The following is a 22,209-nucleotide window of genomic DNA, read 5'->3' on the forward strand; positions in this document are numbered from 1 at the left end:
TCTTATAACAAAAATCACATTTTATATTCATTGAAGCCTCAACAGTTTTACCTTTCACAAAGTAACATAAACTTTATTTTATTTTGACAACAACATCTAGAAACTACCAAGCTGATCCAACCGGTTCAACAAGCCAAATCAGTAGGATATAATCGACATAAAACATAGCTGAAAGAGAACTTCTCGCACCACGTGCAATTTTGTCCGCTAAAGTGATTTTGGAATATATTTGATCCGGAAATCAAAAAAAAAAGTTTTACTGCGGTTGAATTCTTCCATGTATAGAGAAAGCTGATCATTCTTTAGGTGTTAACACCATCTTCCAGTTGAGAAGTAAATTCATTTCACAAAATCTTATAGACCACTATGTATTTTTATTTATATTAAGTCAGTCTAAGTACATAGACAAGATATTACGTCACCTTTATCGACATGTTCTAACTAAATCTATCATAAAAATAATAATAAAACAGAAGAAAAAAGAGAAGTAATGAGATAATGAACGAAAATGGGAGATATTTTCTCTTGCTGTTAAGAGAATCTAAAGAAAATTGTCTTCTTATTGGTTTTCTTCATTCTATTTTAAATATATAAAATAAAAATATACTTTATTATATAATAACGATGCTCTTAAATCCGTTATATTTGCTGTGTGACATTTATCAACAATACGAGATTTATCCTACTATGAAAAACCTTAAATAAAAAGTATTAATCCAGCTTTCGATATATACATGCATTCTTTAATAAAGTATATATTTTCACAAAGTGTATAAGAATTTTAACATGTACACGTCTAGAGGGCAAGCTTCAACCACCGATTCAGGCGGCCGAGACGATGGTCCCGTCGAGGTTACTCTAGGATATTGCTGCGCTACCTACTTCTATAGCATTATTTTCATACTCGTTATCACTCTTATCTTTGGAGGTATGGTCCTTTTGTATCATCTTGTCCTAGGCAAATCTGCTTGTTACATAGAGCTTTTTGCTCACTCCGTCTCCGTCTCCGTCTCAAACGTCACAAACGCAGCAAACGTTTCAACCGCTGATTGGAGAACCGGTTTGGTTGCGAAGAGTCCAGTCACCAGATGTAAACTCTCTCTCCATACAGTCACGTCGCGTCTCCTTCGTGGCGACGAGGTTATCTCCCAGGTATCTCCGTCGCTGGATGATTTCGGGAGACTTGTTACCACCGAGAAGAATGATGAGCCGGTAACAATTGTCGACTTCAAACATGTGGTGACGTCGGGAGTTAACGGCAGCGTGGTTTGGGATTATCGTGTGGAGAGTGTCGTAGGGTTGAAGGCGGAATTTGCACATGGGTTCTTGTCGGTGATTTGCAGCGGTATTCCGGTGAAGTTTACTACGGATTCGGCGGGGAACGTGTTTGGTTCGTTGCTCGGAGGTATGCGACGATGTGGATATTCACTCCGGGATAACTTGAATTCGGTTTAGATATTGAGTCTCTCCGCGATCTTTGATATAGTTATTGGCATTAGGTTTAGTTTATTTTCTTTATTTCTATTTTTAGTTTCTAATTTAAAACGTTTTTAATTAAATAAAATGGGATTAAGCATGTGGTTAAATAGTCATAGTTGATCTTAGAGTGTCAAACCGGGACCAAATGGCTGACACCGTAGTCTTGCCTTCAATTAGATACAGCGGGCTGATAGATCGAGGACCGCTGTGAAAAAAATACATGTCTATTTTTGGTCTGCTATCACTTGTTCAAGTTAACAAACATGGAACCAAATCTGTCAATCTCAGCAACACTACCAACGAAGTAGAGGAGTTTGGTTTGTCCATGTAACGCTACCAAATGAGATATGAGTGTCTGAACTGAGATAACAAATATCCCTTGGTTCAGTTGGTTGTCAATTGGATTCTAAGGAGTGCAAATGGTTTAATATTTTTCAAAAGTGGTGGATTTTTTTGGGGTCAACATTTCACTAGTGGTTCATCTGTGTTTCTTGGTCAACCTATCATTTTATTAATAAATTTTCTAAATGTGAGATAAAATCAAACTAGAGGGTCTGTGTGTTACATGGTTTAACCAGTTTATTAACAACTTTCAAATTTGGTTGAAAAAAAAACATGAACTTTTTCGTGTACCATTTAAAACTTCAACTTATCATGATTGGCCGTTTTAGTTTCTAATATATTTTGACTAAACCATTTTTAAAACGTCATTAGAATAATTATGGGGTTATCTCTGTGTATAATCCCTGTTATGTTCATACGTCGTTTTGAAATTAAAAAAAAAAACTGTTCTTCAATAGAATTGGACCCATGACCAAAGCTACACTTGTTCTGTAGCTAAACCACTTGTTATGCTAACTTTGATAAATTATTGTTAAATCTCAAAGAGTTATTCTTGGGTTCACCCCCTAGGGTGAACTTCTACATTCACCAGCCAAAAGATTTCATTATTTCAAATTCGATATCTTTTAAAAAAAGAAACAAAATATTATCAAGTTATATTATATTTTTAAAATAAAAAAAAAGAAAAAAAAATAGCACCTACAGAAAAAAGAATTAAAAAAATATTTTTAACGTCGTCAGCAAAACACTAAACCCTAAATCCTAATCCCTAAACACTAAATCCTAATCCCTAAACCCTAAATCATAAACCCTAAACCCTTGGGTAAACCTTAAACCCTTGGGTAAACTCTAAACCCTTGGGTAAACCATTGGATAAATCCTAAACTCTAAATAAAAACACTAAACCCTAAAACTCTAAACCCTAAATCCTAAACCCTAAATCCTTGAGTGTTTTAGTGTTTAGTGATTTTGATTTAGAGTTTAAGATTTATCTTAGAATTTAAGATTTATCTTAGAGTTTAAGATTTATCCTAGAGTTTCGGGTTTACCCAAAGGTTTAAGGTTTAGGATTTAGGGTTTAGGGATTAGGATTTAGGGTTTAATGTTTTGCTGACGACGTTAAAAATATTTTTTTTGTAATTATTACTATTTTTTATTTATTTCTGTTTATCTTTTAATTTTAAAAAGATAATATAATTTGACAATATTTTGTTTCCTTTTTTAAAAGATATCGAATATGAAATAACACAATCCTATTGGTTGGTGAACCCAAGAATAAGTCAACCTCAAATCATCTTCTCCCAACTTAAATTCCTAATTTATTTCTAGATCTAAAATTATGTTGGAGAAGAAGAACCTAGGACGAAATGTAGGACAAACGAAGCAAAGAGTACCATAGGCCACCATGAAAGACCACTTGACGAGGTCTCTCTCATTTCTCTATATACAAGGAGGGATCGATTTGAGAAAATAAAAACAAACTAGACTTATATTTCGTCTTGTAACAAAGAACAATTCATTCGATTTGTCACCCAAGCAAATTAAATTATGTAATTTTTAGATTCAGAAATAAATAGAGATTTTGGTTGGGAGAAGATGATTAGGAAGTCTAATAATAATAATTATTAGTATTTATTAAAGTTAACGGAATTGTAAGTGGTATAGTGGTTTAGCTTTACAACAAGTGTAGTTTTGGTCATTGGTTCAATTTTCTTGAGGAACAACATTTTAATTTCAAAACGACATTATATGAACTTAACAGAGAATATACACGGTGATTAACTTCGTTAACTTATTTTGTTAAAAATTGATAATTTTAAAAACACCCAGAATTAAACTAAAATATTTATAGATATTTTATTATGATTATCTAATTTATTTAATATTATAGATAGTTCTTTCATTGTACCGTTTCTACAAACACTGAAATACTCCTTTTCCAATGGCCTTCGATGCTGAAGATGTGAATCCAACTGACATTGGTTCCCAGTTATGATGAAGCTGGAGATATAAGATGCAAACTGTGACCCCATGAGAACAATGAGAAGATTAAATGTCATTCTTGCATTACACATTTTGAATATTTTTTTTTTACACAATTAAATTCATCAATCAAAAGTGTAACTTGGTGATGGTAGTACTGATATCAATCTATAACATTTGGGCTCTCACGATAGTAGCATCCATCCCCACATTGTCAGTTTTTGGGAAAACAACATATCCTAATATGTAACTAACTGAGTTAAGAGTTCAGTGTTGTATCAACTCCGGAATGAGCTTGAGACGAAAGGAGAGCTCTCTCTCAGAGAAGTTTGGCTTTGGCTTAGTATCATCTCTATTGGATGGCTTCATCATCTCCCTCACAGCCTCTGTTATCTATTCCACATGATCCACCATGACTCCTTCTATTCCCATCAAATGCTGCATATACACCGCTTCTAAAATAAGCTTCTAATTTCCTAATCTTCATGTTATTTTTTTTTCCAATTTGTCTATGGGCTTCTTTTATTTGTTCTTCTTCCATAGATAAATTAAAATAAGCTTCTAGTTTCCTAATATACCTGAAATCATGTCAAGCTTTCAAAGTCTCAGTGTCTCTTTTGCTTACTCATACCTGAGCTTGTGTGTTTGAAAATTCGTAGCAGCCAAATGAGATTTAAGTGTCTGAATTCATATAACAACTGTTCCCTATATAGACTCGGTTGGTTGTCTTGGTGGTTCAAATCCACATAAGTAATACCATGTTCATCTCTATCAATGCCAAAAATTCCATGAGTTGCATTTAATTGGATTCTTAGTGATGAATTTTTTGGGTCAAGATTCCACCAGTGTTCATCTGTGGTTCTTGGTCAGCCTATCATTTTATTATTAAAGTTACCAATTGTGAGATAAATTCAAACTAGAGTGTAGAGGCTTTATGGTTTAGCCTGTTCCAAGGGATTACCGGTTTGATTATGTAATTACTGGTTCGATATTTCTCTATAACCAATAAAAGATGATTCATAAACCAAACCAAAACTTAGTACATTAATCAAAGAAACCAGCATTATGTAAATCTATACTATTAAAGCAGGATCCTATTGTCTTTTTTACCTTAGTCTGCTCTTTCTTTATTAACATTGCATGTTTCATTAAGGGCAATCAAGTAATATTAATAACACATCTATATTGGGCCATTATTTTTGGATCCATCCCACTATCCACATCAGATCTCTCTTGGGCCATTTGGGCCGATTAAGAAATCAGATCCAATTCTCACATTTTTTTTCCTTTGGGCCATTGAGTCCAAGTTAATTATCAAATTTCAAATCCTAAATAGGGTATTTTGCAAATTATCCCTATAATTTAAGCATTCATAAAAAAAAATTGATTTTTTCATTGAAAAGTATAAATCTTTATTAAAAGTATATAATTATTTTTATTAAAATATTAACCACATAATAAAATTAATTCATCAGAGTTATACCAACTTAATTCATTAAAAAAATAAAGTTTAATTTTTTAAACATAAATAGTCATTTAAAATGAAACACGATAAAGAAAGATAAAAAGTTTAAGTCTTTTATAAAATAAAACACAAATATATGAAATATGACGCTAAATACTTGTCAATTGAAAAAAAAGGAAAATAAATCCGCGCTTTGAAAGCGCGGATCAAAATCTAGTACTCCCTTTAATAAGGAATCAATATGTAAATACTGTATCAACTGTTGTATTATCCTGTTTACATATGTGCTACATGAATATTATTCAGCAAAATATAATATGCTTGACAGATAATCGCTCACGCTTAACGCGTGTAACGGATGCGACAGTTTGATAAACTCACGAATAAATCCAATTCATCCAACATCATTTTTTACTGACAACCACCATCTGTACAGCTCTTTTTCCCGATATGCAAATTAGATTCGTACTGCACTGAACACAATAAAACTGTACCCAAAAATTAGATTGCATAACTTTATTAACTTTCTCGTGGAAGTTCTCTAATTTCAGCGGTAATCAACATTATAATGAAGCAATTTCAAGGCTCTCCAATCGCCACGTTACCAGGTTTGTGGACCCTGCATTTATTTTTTAAAAACCCATAGTCTTGATAAGATGGTTATGAACAACAAAATACACTTTAACCAAGTGGTCTAAGAGCATGATTATTGGTAGTCCCAACATTGGTCTTTAGTGTTTTTTGTGTGGGACCCACCATATTTTTCTAAGAACTTTGCTCAAATGTCTCTAATTAAGAAACATCCCAAGGGTTGTCCCTAACTGTTTGCGGACCTCACTGACACGTGACGGTCCGCAATTGGTTCATCATTTAATTTATTTTTTTTTAAATCAAAAAATAAAATAAAAATTTAAGGACCAAAAAATGTCTCAGCCGATAATCATGCCCTAAGGCTTCTAATTAAGTCCGCCAGTTTGTGGGTTTAAACCACACAACTGCCATATTATATGGGTCTCACTCAAAATAAATTATTTTTTCATTTTGTTTTGATATTATGTCATATGATAATGATAAATGAGCTTATTCAAAAAATAAAAAGGTTTGATATTATGTTATGATAAATGGGTTTTGACTCTTGAGTTTCCAGGGAAGTAAGAAACAACTTCTCTTCGTCAATTTCTCCATTTCCCCATCTTAAATCAATTCATTATTAATGGTTTCGATTCGTAACACCTCCTTAAATCCTCCTTATATATACTTCATCTTAAACAAAGCAACCCTTCATCTCTAAAACTCTCAACGATTCCTCTACTGGTTGCAGCTTCAGGGAGAATACAGAGCAACGAAAGTCGGTAATATCAGCAGACTGTTCAATTTTGACTTATCGTGCATTTCAGCGTGAGTGAGTTGAACTAGAAAAAAGGAAATCCGATGTCGTTCGAAGCACAAAAACAGTTGCTTCATTATGCCCTGAGAATAAAATGATGAAAATATATAAGAAGCAAGGGTAAGATCTTCTTAAAACTTGAATATTTCAATTTGAAGGCATATTCAGTGATATCAGTTGCGTAGTTTCTTTTTTTGTCGTAGGATTTTTAAACCGTTAGATTATATGCAGATCTTCGGTTCAGCTTTCAGATCTTCTAGGTATCAAACCCACAAAACAACATTAAATCTCACCATCAAAAACATATCAGATCCATGCGTCGGCAGATTAAAGGAGCAAGAAATGAAAAAAGAATAATGGAGATTTGGGAAGAATCTTCCTCCTCTCTGTTAGGCTAGATTGACGGCGAACTCGAGCCGATGGCGTGACGACGAGATTGCGAAGATGGTGTGACGTTGAGCTTGAGCACATGTGAGAGGATGGCGTGAAGTCGACCTTGAGCTCCGCCGTGGATTCGTCTCCGGAGAGCCTCCAGAGTTTCGTCACCAGCGAATCTTCGTATTCTTCAACTCCATTATCATCTTCTTATGTTTTCTGTTGATCAAATATGAAAAAAAAATAGTAAGAAATAAGAGGAGGAGAAGATTCATACCAAAAAAAGAGAGAAGAGAATGAGGAATATGTGTCTGCAGAGAGAAAGAGAGAGAAAAATAAATATGCACCCTTAGATTTAGATTAATCCAACAATTCATAAGGTTATCCTTTTATCTGTTTTTCATTGGTCAAAAAGTTTAATATTTCTTTTAATTAATTATTATATAAATTTAGTTAGAATTTTAATGTAGTTTATGTGTTTAGTATATTTAATAGTTATTGTTTATTTTGTGGTTTAATGGATCTAATTGGCCAAAAGAACTTTATCTTTTTTTTTGTCTTCTCTTTCATTATTTGATGATTTTTGTTTGTTAGTATTTTTTGTAAGTTATGTTTTATTCAAAATTTATCTATTGGAAATTTAAGATAAATCTATGGTAATAAGGGAAACACATCAAGCTTGATAATCAATTTATTTAACTGTCAAACTCAATTAACAAATTCAAACATTTTTATTTTAGGCTCTGAGAACAACAAAGCAACAAATGAGCACTGAGCAAGGAATGCGGCAGAGACAGCCTTAGCTGAGGTGAGCATATCTCTTTTCCATGACGCTTTAGAATAACTATAATTTTACAAACTCACACACTGAAAATGCAATCAGGCCAGAAATCGCAAGAACTTGTGAAGCTGTCGATGATGAGGAAAAAAGGGAGATTAAACCGTTTTTCCAGTTTCAGACCTAAATTGTGACTCAAGACCCACCGATTTTCAAGCCCAAGCATTTAAAAACCCAGCTATTACGTTTTCATTGTGTTTGAAAATAGACCTATACCACTTTAACCTTTTTAGTCCACCATTCTCATTTTTAAACTATCCACAATATTTTTACCAAATACTTCCTCCGTTTCATATTAAATATCGTTTTAGAGAAAAAAATTTGTTACAAAATAAATGTCGTTTTCAGTTTTCAATGTAAAATTTATTAATTTTATTCTGTTATTTGTTAATCTATTGGTTGAAATATGGTTAGGTGTATAGGTAATTGTGTTTTTATACAGAAAACATGCAAAATTAATTGTTTCCTTAATCCGTGTGCACAAGTCTAAAACGTCACTTAATATGAAACAGAGGGAGTATAAAAAAACTACTAATGAAATAGGCATACAACTATATAATTATATGAAATTATATCATTATTAATCTGTCTAAAAGAAACTATACTACAATTATATATTTTCAAAAACATGTCATGACACATTTAAAAAAAAACTAATAAACTTTCTTTTGGAAAAAAAACTGTTTTACGTTCCAATATTAGAGTTTTATATTAACAACTACCTAAGTTTTACTACCTACGGTCATGAAATCGTTAATAACGTAAAGATCCGATTAAATCGTACAAGAAATAAAATATGGAAATACAGACACAATTCAATTTGTTAAGCATTCTTATCTGTAAATAAAAAAAAAATATTCACTAATAAATAAAATTCTTTATTCACTAATAAATATTAACCCCTAAACATTCCGCACAAACCCTAAACAAGCATGATCTCTCTTTCTCTTTTCTATCCATTAAAGTATGTTTCTTTGTATAATTTGTAAACATCTTAAAAACCATTTTATTTTTAATGTCATTCAACTATTTAACAATAATATACTAACAACCTACTAATTAGATAATAACAACACCATAAACCACAACTCTTGAACATGAAAGCACTAATAACACAAATACTCGATAACATCATCTAAAATAATATATGGAAATATCAAAAGCATATGAATTCCTAATCATTTTTATATCAATTCAATCATGCTGGGAGATTTACAAATTTCAATCCTGACCATTTTCGGTTAAAACCCGAACAAATAAAATTCACAAAACAAACATCAAAATCCCATCCAAGCATCATCATTGTCTCCGCGGAGACTATGAAACTAGTGTTTATTAATGATTTCACACCAAAAAGTATGGATTTTGAATGCTAAAAATTAATTTATCAGTAATTATGTAGATTAATGAAATTTGCAAATTATATTTAATAATGAAGTAGGTAGAAAACCTGATTTTGGTCATAAACATATATGCAAAACTGTTGATTGTAAAATTATCTATATAATATTTTTATACTATGTAATAGCATAATAAATCAACATTAATTTTTACTATTAATTTACTTGATGAAGGAACTTTTTTACTAATATGTAAACAGAAAATATATAAATATATACAAAAAGGAGGGGATAATCTCAAAAAGATTATTCGTTGGTTAGGGAGTAAAAAAGAAAGATTATGTTACTCGTGCGCTTCCCTCCACATCAGTATCTGAACCAAACGCAACTCATTCCCTCGTTTTCTTCCACCGTCTCTTTCTTTTTTTTCTTCTCTCCTCTCCTCTCCCGCTTTTTTTCGTTTCGCCGATCTGCTCACATTCTCTTCCCCCGATTCTCCGCAACCTCAGCCGCAGATCTGCCTCCCCCAAACCTCTTCGGATCTCTACTCGTCGGAGATCCGAATTTCCAGAGATTTGCTTTCGCCGTTTCGTTTTCGCGGTTGAGAGATTTTCGAGATTCGCTCCCATGTCGGACTCTCAGCAAGAGCCCGAGCAACATCAACCTCCTAAGCGGCAGCATCATCCTTCTGCAGCTTCTATGAAGCCTCCGCTTGTTGCCCCGGGAGAGTATCACCGGTTTGAACCGGCGGAGAGTCGCGGAGGTCCTGATCAGGTCTCCGAGGCGATTGTTATCAAACCCTCTGTAAGTATACTGTCAGTTTCGGCTGTGAATTTTGAAGCTGTCGTTACAATTCAAGATTTTCGATTTTGAGGCTTGATTGTATAAAACTCCGATGAGAATTTTTGTGACTCCGGCGGTGAAATGGCGTTTAAACTCTTCGATTGGGCTCTATATGGATTTAGCATTGCAAGTAATTATTGTGTAGGGATGGCTACTTTAGTTTGATTGGTCTAGGGTTTGTGGTGCTCATTTACTTTGCTATTTAGAGTAGATTTTGTTGCTATGTTGCCCTTGGAATCTATGGTTTGCTTATATGCTTTTGAACTCAGCCGAGTGACAGTGTGATGCCTGGTAGGATAAGGTTTATTGGAATCAAAAGTTGTTTCTTCTCTACTGATTCAGGATTATTTTGGTGGTGTCAGCTTCCTGTTGTTCATCTGTTTAAAGGTTTTCCAAATTTGGTGTATTTAACTGTATAATTGTTTATCTTTATTTATTGTTGGCAGCTGACGGATTTGGTAAACCAGATATATGAGCCCAGTGAAATGAATGCAGGTGTTCTGCAAACACCTGTAACAGGGAAAGGAGGGAAGGCCGAGAAATCTTCTAGGTCTGTGAAGTCTAACAAAACTGGAATACAAGCTTCTGGTTTTAATGCAGGTGAGTGGTGGCCTGAAATGTTCTGTATATTTTTTCTATCAACAGAGGCGACTGTTAGTAGACCAATGATAAATAATTACTTATGTGCTCTGAGATAACTGCAGTGTAGTGAGAAGGATCTTTTTGTTTTGGCAGGTTCTCCTGGAAATAACATTGCACAGGCTGGTTCTTGTCGGTATGATAGTTCGCTAGGTAAATAATTTATTTTGCACAAACTAGTGTTTGACTGAAAGTATTTTCGAAAAGAAATCTGTTTTTAATGATCTAATCTAATTCAGGTCTTTTGACAAAGAAATTTATCAATTTGATAAAACAAGCAGAGGATGGAATTCTTGATCTGAACAAAGCAGCTGATACGTTAGAGGTGACGTATTCAAACTCGTAACTGCCCTCTTGATGTATTACTTCCCGTCAAATCTTAACTCATGTTTCTGTTGATGCAGGTACAAAAGAGAAGGATATACGATATTACCAATGTGTTAGAAGGAATAGGTTTGATTGAGAAGACGCTCAAGAACAGGATTCAGTGGAAGTAAGCATGTCATCCGAATATCAAAATCTTGGATTCCTTTGATTTGATGCCTCACGTGTGAGTCACGGTTTTCTGAATTTTCCTTTGTTTGTTTTAGGGGTCTCGATGTCTCAAAACCAGGAGAAACAATGGAAAACATAGCTAACCTACAGGTATAGAACATTCTTATGTATTCATTTACCTGTCACAAGTTCTGATGTTCCACTGCAAACTATCTTGTGCGATGTCACCAGTTTTATAATAGTTTTTACGTGGGTATATGTTAATTCACATTGCCTTCTTGAACATCGTATGAGTCCGCATGAGTATAGTTCTTGTTATACCTTTTCTTTGAGATCTAGACTGTTGGAGTAGGGGGTGGGGTGGGGTGGTGGGTAACTAGGATACTAGTAAATGCACCACAAACACTGTAAACAGAAACTCCATCATGTACTCCCCTACTAGTACATTAGAATGATGGGATTTTGTTTATGTTTCTCATACAGTCCAAGTACGCCACCAGTGTGAATAAATGAATAGTTGGTTACTGCAATTTTTCTTTTATATCGGTCATTCATTTATTCCTTGTTTCATCTTCTGTTTGCAAAACTGTTGGGATTATTCATATTTCCATTACCAGTTGTAGTTTGACGTTTAGTTATCCGTTGATTCTCGTATAGGATGAAATACAAAACCTCTCAGCTGAGGAGGCCAAATTAGATGACCAAATCAGGTATTCTCGTAGATTATTTCCTTTTTGTTTTCTGCTGTTCTTGTAACTTATTGAGCATCAACCTGGTTGCAGGGAATCACAAGAAAGATTAACAAGCTTGAGCGAGGATGAAAATAATAAAAGGTAAGCTTCTCCTGCTATTTCTCCTAGCGAAAGGTACATTACAATCTATTTGCTCTGACTCTTCCAACTTTTAGGTTTCTGTTTGTTTCTGAAGACGACATTAAGAACCTACCATGCTTCCAGGTCGGGTCTCCTTCTAATAACTACGTATTTCTCTTTCACCTACATTTTTCTAACTGGGAATACTGATTTTGTGGTGTCTCTCATGCCTATTTTAGAATAAGACGCTTATCGCTGTAAAGGCACCGCATGGAACAACTCTTGAGGTGCCAGATCCTGATGAGGTATGCTTAAGAGCACATAAACAAATTAACGATACAATGTTTGTAACTACTTACACAACTTATCTCTTCATCAATCAGGCTGGTGGTTATCCTCAGAGGAGATACAGAATAATTCTGAGAAGCACAATGGGACCAATAGACGTGTATCTAGTCAGGTAAATCCCTGCCCTCAAGGGTTATGCTTGCCATCGATAGATTTATGAAATTGAAGTGTCGACATTTGTGATTGTTTTTAAGTCAATTCGAAGAGAGATTTGAGGACATTCCCAATGTTGATGAACCTTCAAATGTTCCATCAACTTCTGGTGTCCCTGAGAACCAAGATGTAGGGGTGCCGGTGAAGGAGGACAGCACCGTAAAAAACATTGAAACGCAGGAAGTTGATGATACACAACGAGTTTACTCCGACATGGAATCTCAGGACTTTGTTGATGGTATCATGAAGATTGTACCTCCAGATTTGGATGTAAGTCCCAACTTCTTCTTCAGATTTCAATTGTTTCATGCGTAATCAGTCTGCAAACTTCAGAATATATAGCCAGGAAAGTAATTGACAAAGATCATATCGATAAAGTCAGGCTCGGCTTTTGGCCCTTGTGATAGGGGAAAAACTTTTTTAATATATAAATCTGCAAGTCAGATTTTCAAAGCTTAACTCATTAATTATCTGAATGGTACATGATGCACAGATGGATGTAGACTACTGGCTTCGGTCAGAGGTAGGCGAAGTCAGCATCACAGACATGTGGCCTAACGAATGTATCCTTGATTCCTTTACTCTCTCACTCTGCTTTGATATAATTTTTTCTTTGAGCTTTTGAGATTTTTCGTCCACAAATATTATCTGTTTAAATCTCCTTTAACTATTATCATCAGCTGGACCGAACTGGAACAACCAGATGCTTTCATTTCATCAAGGCGCTGGACCAAACTGGAACCACCAGATGGTTGCATATGATCAAGGCGCTGGAACAAGCAACACAACCCAGGAACAGCCACAGACTCTATCGTGCCCAAAACGAGAACAATCCACTGCTACGTGATCTACAGGTAGCTGAAGTCACCATCATACCACATTTCAAGCACCACCATATATCTGTTGTATATAGAATCTGATTTGAGAGTATCCAGAGTTATGTTGTATATAGTAGTAGTAGATGCAACTTAGAAACCAACCTTATTTCATTTGGTCCGGTTAGATTTCAGTTAATCGAAAAATAAAATAGAAAACCAAATAACCCAACTAGTTTATAAACGGTTTAACATTAACTACAATGATTAAATTGAAGTTAATTAATTCAATTCCAATAGCCGCCTCTTCAAAAGACCTCTAAACCGTACAAAACACCAGCGTGTTTCTCCGGCCCATGCTCAGCGAAGTATAAGTCCCTCATCCTCTGGAACGCATGCCACGTCAGCAAACTATCCGAACCGGCCTGATGACATTTACCAACCTTCCGGTTTACCTCAAGCGACCGAGCCAACCGGTCCAAACCGCCGTACAATCTCCGCTCGCAGAACTTCATCATGTGCTTCACGTCGTACACTCGCTCCCCGAAAAACGCTCTGAGCAACCGGAGAAAGTCTCGCAGCGAACTCGGAAGCTCCCGGCGCGTGAGGATCTTCACGAGGTAACCGAAATCGTACGCGCTGTGGAACGTCACCCAGCTCACCGACTCGTTGCAGATCAGCCCCGACGACATCATCAGCTCCGCGAACCTCTCCGACACGACCCCTTCGCTGCGGTTACGCTCGAAATCGATCCCGTGGCGACGGAGGAGCTCGATCGAATCCTCCGCGTGCGCGTCGCGATCCACGTCGAAGTCGCGGAAATTGAACTCCCAGATGAAGCGGCTCCCGTCGACGCCTCCGCCGAGATCCGGGAGGTTTCCGTCGGCGTCGGAGAGAGTGATGCCGACCTGGATGAGGCTGAGGACGTCGACGTTGGATTTGAGAAGCTTGTAGAGATAACCAGGGTTTCCACGGCGGAGAATCGCTGGCTCCGCCTTGAAGATCACGCCGGGAAACTCCGTGTCCATGGAAATGTAGGGGAAATCTTCGACGACAGCGCTGATGAGGTGAAACTCAGAGACGAGATTGTAAGCCCAGACCTCACGAACCACGACCGATCCGCCACGATCGATGAGATCTACATCTGGATTGATCATCATCGTCATCGATTACCTTTTTCTTATTTAGGTATCTGTGGATATATTAGGTATATATATATAGGTGCTTGTAGGGGGAAAAAGCGAAGTGAAGGATGACGAGTGGGCATGCAGGCTCGGTTAGTCTGGTTTATTGGAGTCGGTAGCTCGATTTTCGTGCTTAAATCAGAAACAACTGAACCTGGAAAAAAAACTATGGATTGGTGTGTTAATCCAGTTTTTCAATTTTGTTATCGAGCTGAACCAACATTTTAGATTTTTTTGGTTAAATCCAAAACTTTTAATTTAATTTTGGTTAGTTCAATTAATATAGTTCAAATATTAGTAGAAATTGTTTTACTTTAAATAAAAATAAATTCTTTGAGCAAAAATAAAAATAATAAAATTGAACTAATCTATATCGAATTGAAATGACTATAACCAAAAATATTTTTAGAATAGTTTCGATTTGGTATATAGTCATAGGACCCATAAGGTCATAACGGAAAAATGGCATATTTCAACATGGACTTTACACATCGTTTCTTTTCCTTCACGAACTTTGCAGTAGTGTGTATTTCATTATGAATTTTAAAAAAATTAAGAATCTTATATGAACTCTTAAAATCGTGCCTATATATATTTTGACCGTCAAAAGTGTTAGTCAACCGTTAATTTATCAAAATGACGTCGTTTTGGATAAATCTAAAAAGTCAAAAATTTGTTTCTTCCTAAGTTTGAACCCAAGCACTGAAACACATCAATGAACATCCTAACCACTAGACTAGCGTACCTTTCTTATTTTAGTAGTGTATACATTAACACTTATATATACTTTTGATTTTATCAAATAAATCTTACCAATTTATTTAATGTTTTAATCTTATCAAATAAATATATAATTATTATGTTTTTAAATAAATTTTACGAAACCTTATTTTATAAATTTAAATTAATTACTGTTGATTTAAATATTTAATTTTTAGTATTATTAAAAATAAACATATAAAGTCAAATTATAATATATTATAATACTATTAAAAATTTTAATATTACAAATGAAAGATATAAAACAACTAATTTAGATATATTGTAATATTATAAAAAAAAATATAAAGTCAAATTTAACTTATAAATTTATATTATTATAAATGTTTTAAATGTTACAATAAGATTAAAACAATAAATAACAGTATAAAATTAAATATTTAAACAAATGGTAATTAATTAAAATTTATAAAATAATAAGGTTTCGTAAAATTTATTTTTTAAAAAATTATATATTTACTTGATAAGATTAAAACAAAAAACAATTGATAAGATTTATTTGATAAAATCAAAACGTATATATAAGTGTTAATGTTTGCACTACTAAAAGAAGAAATTTTACACTAGTCTAGCGGTTTATATGTTCATATCAGTGTTTCAGTGTTTTGGTTCGAACCTAGGAAGAAGAAGATTTTGATTTTTTAGATTTATCTAAAACGACGTTGTTTTGATAAATTAACGGTTGATTAACACCTTTGACAGTCAACATATATATAGGCATGATTTTGAGAGTTCATATAGAATTTTTGAATTTTTTGAAAATTCATGATGAAATACGCACTACTGCAAAGTTCGTGAAGAAAAAGGCACGATGCTTAAATTCGATGTTGAAATGTGCCTTTTTCCGGGTCATAACTGACTAAAATTTAAATATTTGGTTCGGTTCGGTTTGACATAGTTACGAGGAAAGGGAAAATGTTGGAATTGCGTCGTGGAGACGCTTTGACTCTCGGATTGTTACAAATGCAACTTCTGTGTGTCCATCCAATCATTGCATTTGCAGTTTGCACACCCAAATCGTTATAAAATACTTTTTTTTTTTTTAACTTAACTATATTAATTATAAATAAACATCCCGAGAGTCGGGTACCGGAACAAAGCCTCCGGCTAGCCGTATAAGCCACACAAATAGATTAGGCTTATCACTATAGTACATGGAGATAAAATTAAAATTTCAGCGGGAGGGAAAAAATCGAAAACACGAAGAAACCAATACCGATCTCTCGTCATTACTAGCGATCCGCGGCCAACGACGCCGACCAAACCACAGTCTAATCGACCACTGTAACTTCAATTCCTCTCAAAACAACGCCAACACACAGATATATGATTTACGCCACACTCTTTCATCCAACCGCCTAGCAGAGACATCAGCAATAAAGACAGCCCATTATGTTGGGGGGAACCGCCATCTCCAACTAGCCCATCTCGCTCGCCAAGCACTGACCAGGAAGGCGCGACCCACCGAGACCACACCACAACGCCACAGAGATTCAAGAGTGTCGCCTACTGCAAACCCACCAGAGTTTTGCTCCTAGACAATGAAGTTCGGGTCCGAATAATTGAAATATAGCAAAATACCTATAAAACGGGTTGGAAGACAGCTGCACCTCCACATAAAACACATCCTTTCCCACACAGAGGCCGGTTGAACACAACCACTAGAATCACATCCGCTAGGCTGAGAGTTCTAGAGCTGGGAAGTTGTGATCAAACACATGATAACCCCAAGTCCAACCATCCGAATGACAAAGCCGAGAAGCTAAACTTGGACATGGTCAAAACTCTGAAAACCAGAGACCTTTACCGGCTTATACGGAACAAGACATCAAACCAGACACAGGACACAGCCGAAGACAGGACTCCAGATGCCACCCACCGGTGATTTTTCGCGACGTAAACCACCGGAAGGTTCTTAAGGGAGGGCCGTGACTGAAGGCGAGCAAGAAGGAAGCACCCTGAGGCTAAACTGGAAACAAAAGCCATAGACGACCCAAAACCGAACGTCAAGCCGAGGGAGCACGCGCCGAGAACAGGACCACCGAATCGACACACGAAGACACCAGAGGAAACCTGAGACACGCCGGAGAGTAGAGAACACGCCGTAACCACTGAGCTTAGACACCGTAAGACCGCTTTACAAGACACCAAGTGAAGGGGAGGCTCACACGCCGCCACACCACTCCGCCGGGACACCGGGAAAGGGAAATAAACAGGTACACGAGCAGATCCAAGGCGGAGGAGTCACCTTACACAGACACGCGCCAGTCAATCCTCGAGATACGCCGGAGATCTAAGGTAAAATTTCACCGGACGAAAACCTCGACCCAAAAGCCGACTAGCCTCTCAACGTCTGGACATCTCCCCTCGCCTGAACTCCAAGAGCCTCCGACCCCCGCAGCGTCGTATTCCTCATGAGCAGAAAACAACAACCGAAGAGACAAGGAGATCTCACAATCCAGAGCATATCGGTGAGAGACAACCGCGGAGAGAGCTAGCAAAGTAGAAAAGGAGATGAAAGCGATGAGGGAGAGTCTCCGACGTCGGCGAAACGGAAGTCGGAACTACACAGAGACGACGGCGATTTGTTTCCTAGAGAGAAGTTATAGAAAAACACAGAAGTCCTATAAAATACATTTCATTTCGATTAGTTTTTATGATTTTATTAAATTATCGTTACAACTTACCAAGATCAGTGAACATACGAGGGATATGTAACTGCGGCTAAGACTACAAACACGGAATGAATATCTAACGCTTTAAACAATGATTGCACTTCCCTTCTATTGATAGGATGGACATACATTACGTAATTAATACGTTTTGAGAATCTGGACAATGCATTGAGAATTGGTTATGCTAGTTATGCATATAACTTTGCTCTCTTGTCCAGGTTAAGGAAACTAAAGGATGAAGAAACACTCATAAAATGCTTGTTATTCAGGGATGAGATTAGCTGGTCACTTACTAATAAAACACATCAGACCTCTATAGTACTTGATGGCCACGACACAATAACCGTCGACATGTTCATAATCTTACAAGGATAATCATGATCTAGATAAGGCAAGGGTATGACTTTGTGACTTAACAGGTATGCCACATAAAGCACCTGCTTAGGACACATGGACTATGTTTTAAAATTTTACATTGCACATTTTTATTATTTTCATATTTTCTATATTAGTTTAGGGCCTTAAACAAATTTTGAAATATTTGGACCAGGCCTGTGTGAGGTACTGAGTTGAGTCATAATGATTCACCATGATATTGATACCAATCCATCCTCTAGACGATCCTGACCAATTCATCGTGATCTTTTGGTTAGTTATGATCAGTGACGGAGGTACATTGTGATTTTTTGAAAAACAAAATATTGCTTGTAGTTTTACAATAAATTCTAATAAAATGTTGTAGGATTAGCATATTGACCCCTCTAATACTTGCTGAATACCAGTTAAAACTCAAGATTTTTCAAGTCTAATCATTTTTCATTGTCCAATGTCTAAGTTTTGATAATAATTTTTTTTTCAGTAATCAAATACTTTTACTTTTAGTTGATAGTTTTAACTGTGATTTTTCTTTTCTACAGTAGCTTATAAATGTATTAAATACTATATAATGATACTTGAATATTTATACTTAAATCATAATTGATTTTAACAAAAAAAAATTGATTTTGACACCAGTAAATACTGTGGCTGCCTCCGCCACTGGTTATGATCATCTGATCCTTCCGTGTAGATCGTAATTACACTAGTATATACTTTATCCTATATGTATTTGTGTGTATATGTGGCAATGTCATGCAAAAAAAGTCGAGGGTGAGGACTGAGGATTGTCACGTGACTTGAGAAAATGATAAGGTAACTCTGTGTTCGGTCAGTTTCTGTTGAGCTACCACTGCTCGGTAATTTCTTGGGGTTTGGTATATACCCACATTATTCATGTGTTTGATTTTTCTGTGAACTAAATTATCATCACTTGACCGGTCTGGACTTGGACTTCGGCCCAAATGGTTTACATGGTGGATCGTAACAGATGATCGGTTCACCCCTTGGCACTAGTCGGAAGGTATTCCAAACTCGGGTCAGACAGTGTGGTAGCCAGTCCACTCTGTAACACTAAATGCGTTCTTCCCGAAACCGACCGAATCATGGTGAGCTGGGAAGGAATATTAGGAACCTAGACCCTCCCCGATAGGATTTATAAGAAAAAACATAACATGGTCGCTGGTTTCTTGCTAGACCAATCAATGATTTTTATTTTTACTAGTCACTGGTTGTTGACGACTAGAAATCAAATCAGGCTTACAACTTCTTGATTCACAGGACTTTTTGTACTGGGCTTTATCAGAATAACCCTTTATAGGTGTTTAATCGAAAAAAAATTTGGGACCTTTTTGAATGTAAGACATATGTGAAGAAAGTAAATTGGGACTACGTTTAGATTCTACTTGGTGGACCTATCCTGAGATATATGGGGTTAAACACGATTACAGACTAAAACTTAAATGATTAATACACATATTTTATTTAATCAATTTAGAGGTTAGATGATTTTTACATATTAACTATTTAAATTTTGAAGATCGAAGTAGATTAGTATAATGATAAAAATGTGAGAAATAAACTTAGACGATACGTACTGTTTCTTTTGATAGTTAGGGAAAGGAACGAAGCACACGTAATGCTGAATCCGACATTAATGTGAAAACCAACATGCATTTTTTATAGCAAGTTTGGGTGAAGATTTTTACATTTATAACAAGAACAACTTCTTCTTCATGATTACTAAGACATTTAATTTGTTCGTTCAACAACTTTGGTGACAAGTAAGCCAAACCTATTTATTATTTGATGTATGATGTGTATATATATGAAGGTATGTCTCTGTCAAAAAAATATACGAATGTATGTGCAGATACCAGATACTTATCATTTGAAGCCACAATTAATTAGTGCAAGAAAATCAAAAGAAAAATGTCATTGTTCCACATTTATCATGTTAAACACGTAGTTATGTCACGTACGTGTTCATTGAACTTACAAGAAGTCAACAACAACTAATTTTCCATTTATAAAATTAAATGTCCCAATAGTCATGAAATATCTAGTACACAAAATTGAATATATCATTGTTTTGAAGAGAATACATACGTCATAAACATCCACAATCCCCCCGCTAAAAACAGCTTTATGATGGTCTGTATGTTAAAAAATAATAAGAGAAATTGCATTCTACACACACAAAGTTTAGCATAAATAAGGGAACACACATTTAGAGTTTGCTTAGTTTGTGTCGAAATTTTTCGGACCGATATACCCCTATCACGTACATTATTATTATACAGCCTCACTCCTAGACTATATCTTCTTAATATTCACACGCAAAGTACTCAGTCAGACCAGTGGGTATATTAAATATTTTTATATTATATATTTTTACAACTTTTTTCCGCATCAGTTTGGTTCATATTTTATAGATTTCTCTATCCTCTGCTTCACCTCCTTTCTCCATTTTTCTCTCTGTATGTTCCCAATAACGTTCAATCTTATACAAACATACGAACTTATTCTTATCTTAATTGGTGATTCATTTTTCTTTTAACTACAAACTACATGTATTATTTTTGTTGTTGTTTTGGATGATTCGTAGATCTACAACTAACACAACACCTCTCACTGATCTTCTTCTTTCTTCTTTTTCATCTTGCTGACAACTTGATTCCATCTAACAAGTTAAACTTGGTCGTGGCCGTGGGAAATATGGTCAAGCTTTTGCAATGTGAATCAAGATAAGGGACTCTAGCTTTTAACAGAAACTAATTGAGTACGGAGACAGATATCCCTTTTATCTTGAGATAGCCACACGTAACTTGTTGGTGCATTGTAATAAACCAAAATAGTACACAGTTACGTTATATACTAGACATGATACATAACATTGTTGGATGGCTAATAAAATTTTTAACCGATTCTGGATAAAATGGTGGTTAATAATTAAAGTTTTCCCAAGTATATCAAAAGTGTCACTCTCTCACTCAGTTTAAGATGAAATTCATATATTACTTGATTGTCTTTCAATTTGAATCAAAAAGTTTACATATATAGTTTGACAATATATCAGATGCAAAATTAATTGAGTTAGCCGGCAAACATAATTTTGTAGCTTGTATTTTTTACCATTTATATCAAAGGAAATCCAGTAGATGGTTAAGTAATTTAAGGACAAGAAACATATATTTGTTACCCGGCTAAACCCATTTAGTATTCATATTATGTCATATTTTGTGTTCATTGCTATAACAAATTTCATATTTTCTAACAAAGCGAGGTCGATATGTGGCTAAGGTTTGAGTTTAATCACAGTTAAAGAAGCTTGAAGCTGCTTATCTTACTAAAGTTAAATGGTATATGCAACAACTTGCACAGTAAGACAATTTCATTACTTGATAATATATTACATCATTGGTTACAAAAAAAAATTAACAAGCCAAAAAGGAACGCAAACCATGCTAAACTTTCTTATAACCGGATTTTAAAAACCATCCCTCGTTGGGTACAAGAACGTTTCATTGCTATAACAAGTTTCCATATTTTATAACCAAACGAACTCGATATATGTGTAAAGTTAGAGTTTAATCACACTTGTAAAAGTTTGGACATGTTTATCTTACGGAAGTCAAATGGTACCTACAATAACTTGACAATTTGACAATTTCATTACATGATAATATATTACATCATTGGTTACAAAAAAAGTTTAACAAGCCAAAAGGGAAAGCAAACAGGCTAAAAATTCATATAATCTGTTTTTAAATATAACCCCTCATGGTTATAAGAAAGATTATCAAACCAGAAATACACTTAACCAGGCTAAACTTTTCCGTAACCGAAAACTACACTCATAAGACATTCTTGCTTGAACA

General features: G+C 35.2%; 3 protein-coding genes across 4 annotated transcripts; 2 read left to right on the top strand and 1 right to left on the bottom strand.

Annotated features, from left to right (window-relative positions):
• The first annotated feature begins 713 nt into the window (after window positions 1–713).
• LOC106333032 lies at window positions 714–1,558 on the top strand. 2 transcript variants are annotated; one of them, XM_013771517.1, is made up of 2 exons: window positions 714–928; window positions 1,031–1,558. In XM_013771517.1, exons 1-2 carry the CDS (start codon window positions 787–789, stop codon window positions 1,453–1,455), a joined length of 567 nt encoding a protein of 188 aa, XP_013626971.1. In that variant the 5' UTR covers window positions 714–786; the 3' UTR covers window positions 1,456–1,558. The 2 variants fall into 2 exon arrangements, with proteins under 2 accessions (XP_013626971.1, XP_013626970.1); XM_013771516.1 differs by having other exon boundaries at window positions 715–1,558.
• An 8,035-nt stretch (window positions 1,559–9,593) lies between these two features.
• Window positions 9,594–13,602, top strand: LOC106328242 (transcription factor E2FB-like). The gene is made up of 14 exons (XM_013766643.1): window positions 9,594–10,013; window positions 10,499–10,652; window positions 10,788–10,844; window positions 10,931–11,016; window positions 11,096–11,184; window positions 11,282–11,336; window positions 11,844–11,896; window positions 11,969–12,019; window positions 12,094–12,142; window positions 12,238–12,303; window positions 12,382–12,458; window positions 12,541–12,769; window positions 12,993–13,062; window positions 13,180–13,602. Exons 1-14 carry the CDS (start codon window positions 9,837–9,839, stop codon window positions 13,344–13,346), a joined length of 1,380 nt encoding a protein of 459 aa, XP_013622097.1. The 5' UTR covers window positions 9,594–9,836; the 3' UTR covers window positions 13,347–13,602.
• On the bottom strand, window positions 13,527–14,611 carry LOC106328243 (probable CCR4-associated factor 1 homolog 11). Its single transcript, XM_013766644.1, has one exon. The coding sequence runs from the start codon at window positions 14,478–14,480 to the stop codon at window positions 13,623–13,625; it is 858 nt and encodes a 285-aa protein (XP_013622098.1). The 5' UTR covers window positions 14,481–14,611; the 3' UTR covers window positions 13,527–13,622.
• Window positions 14,612–22,209: the final 7,598 nt, after the last annotated feature.

The sequence above is a fragment of the Brassica oleracea genome, chromosome C3 (assembly GCF_000695525.1).
Source record: "Brassica oleracea var. oleracea cultivar TO1000 chromosome C3, BOL, whole genome shotgun sequence".
Lineage (NCBI taxonomy): Eukaryota > Viridiplantae > Streptophyta > Magnoliopsida > Brassicales > Brassicaceae > Brassica > Brassica oleracea.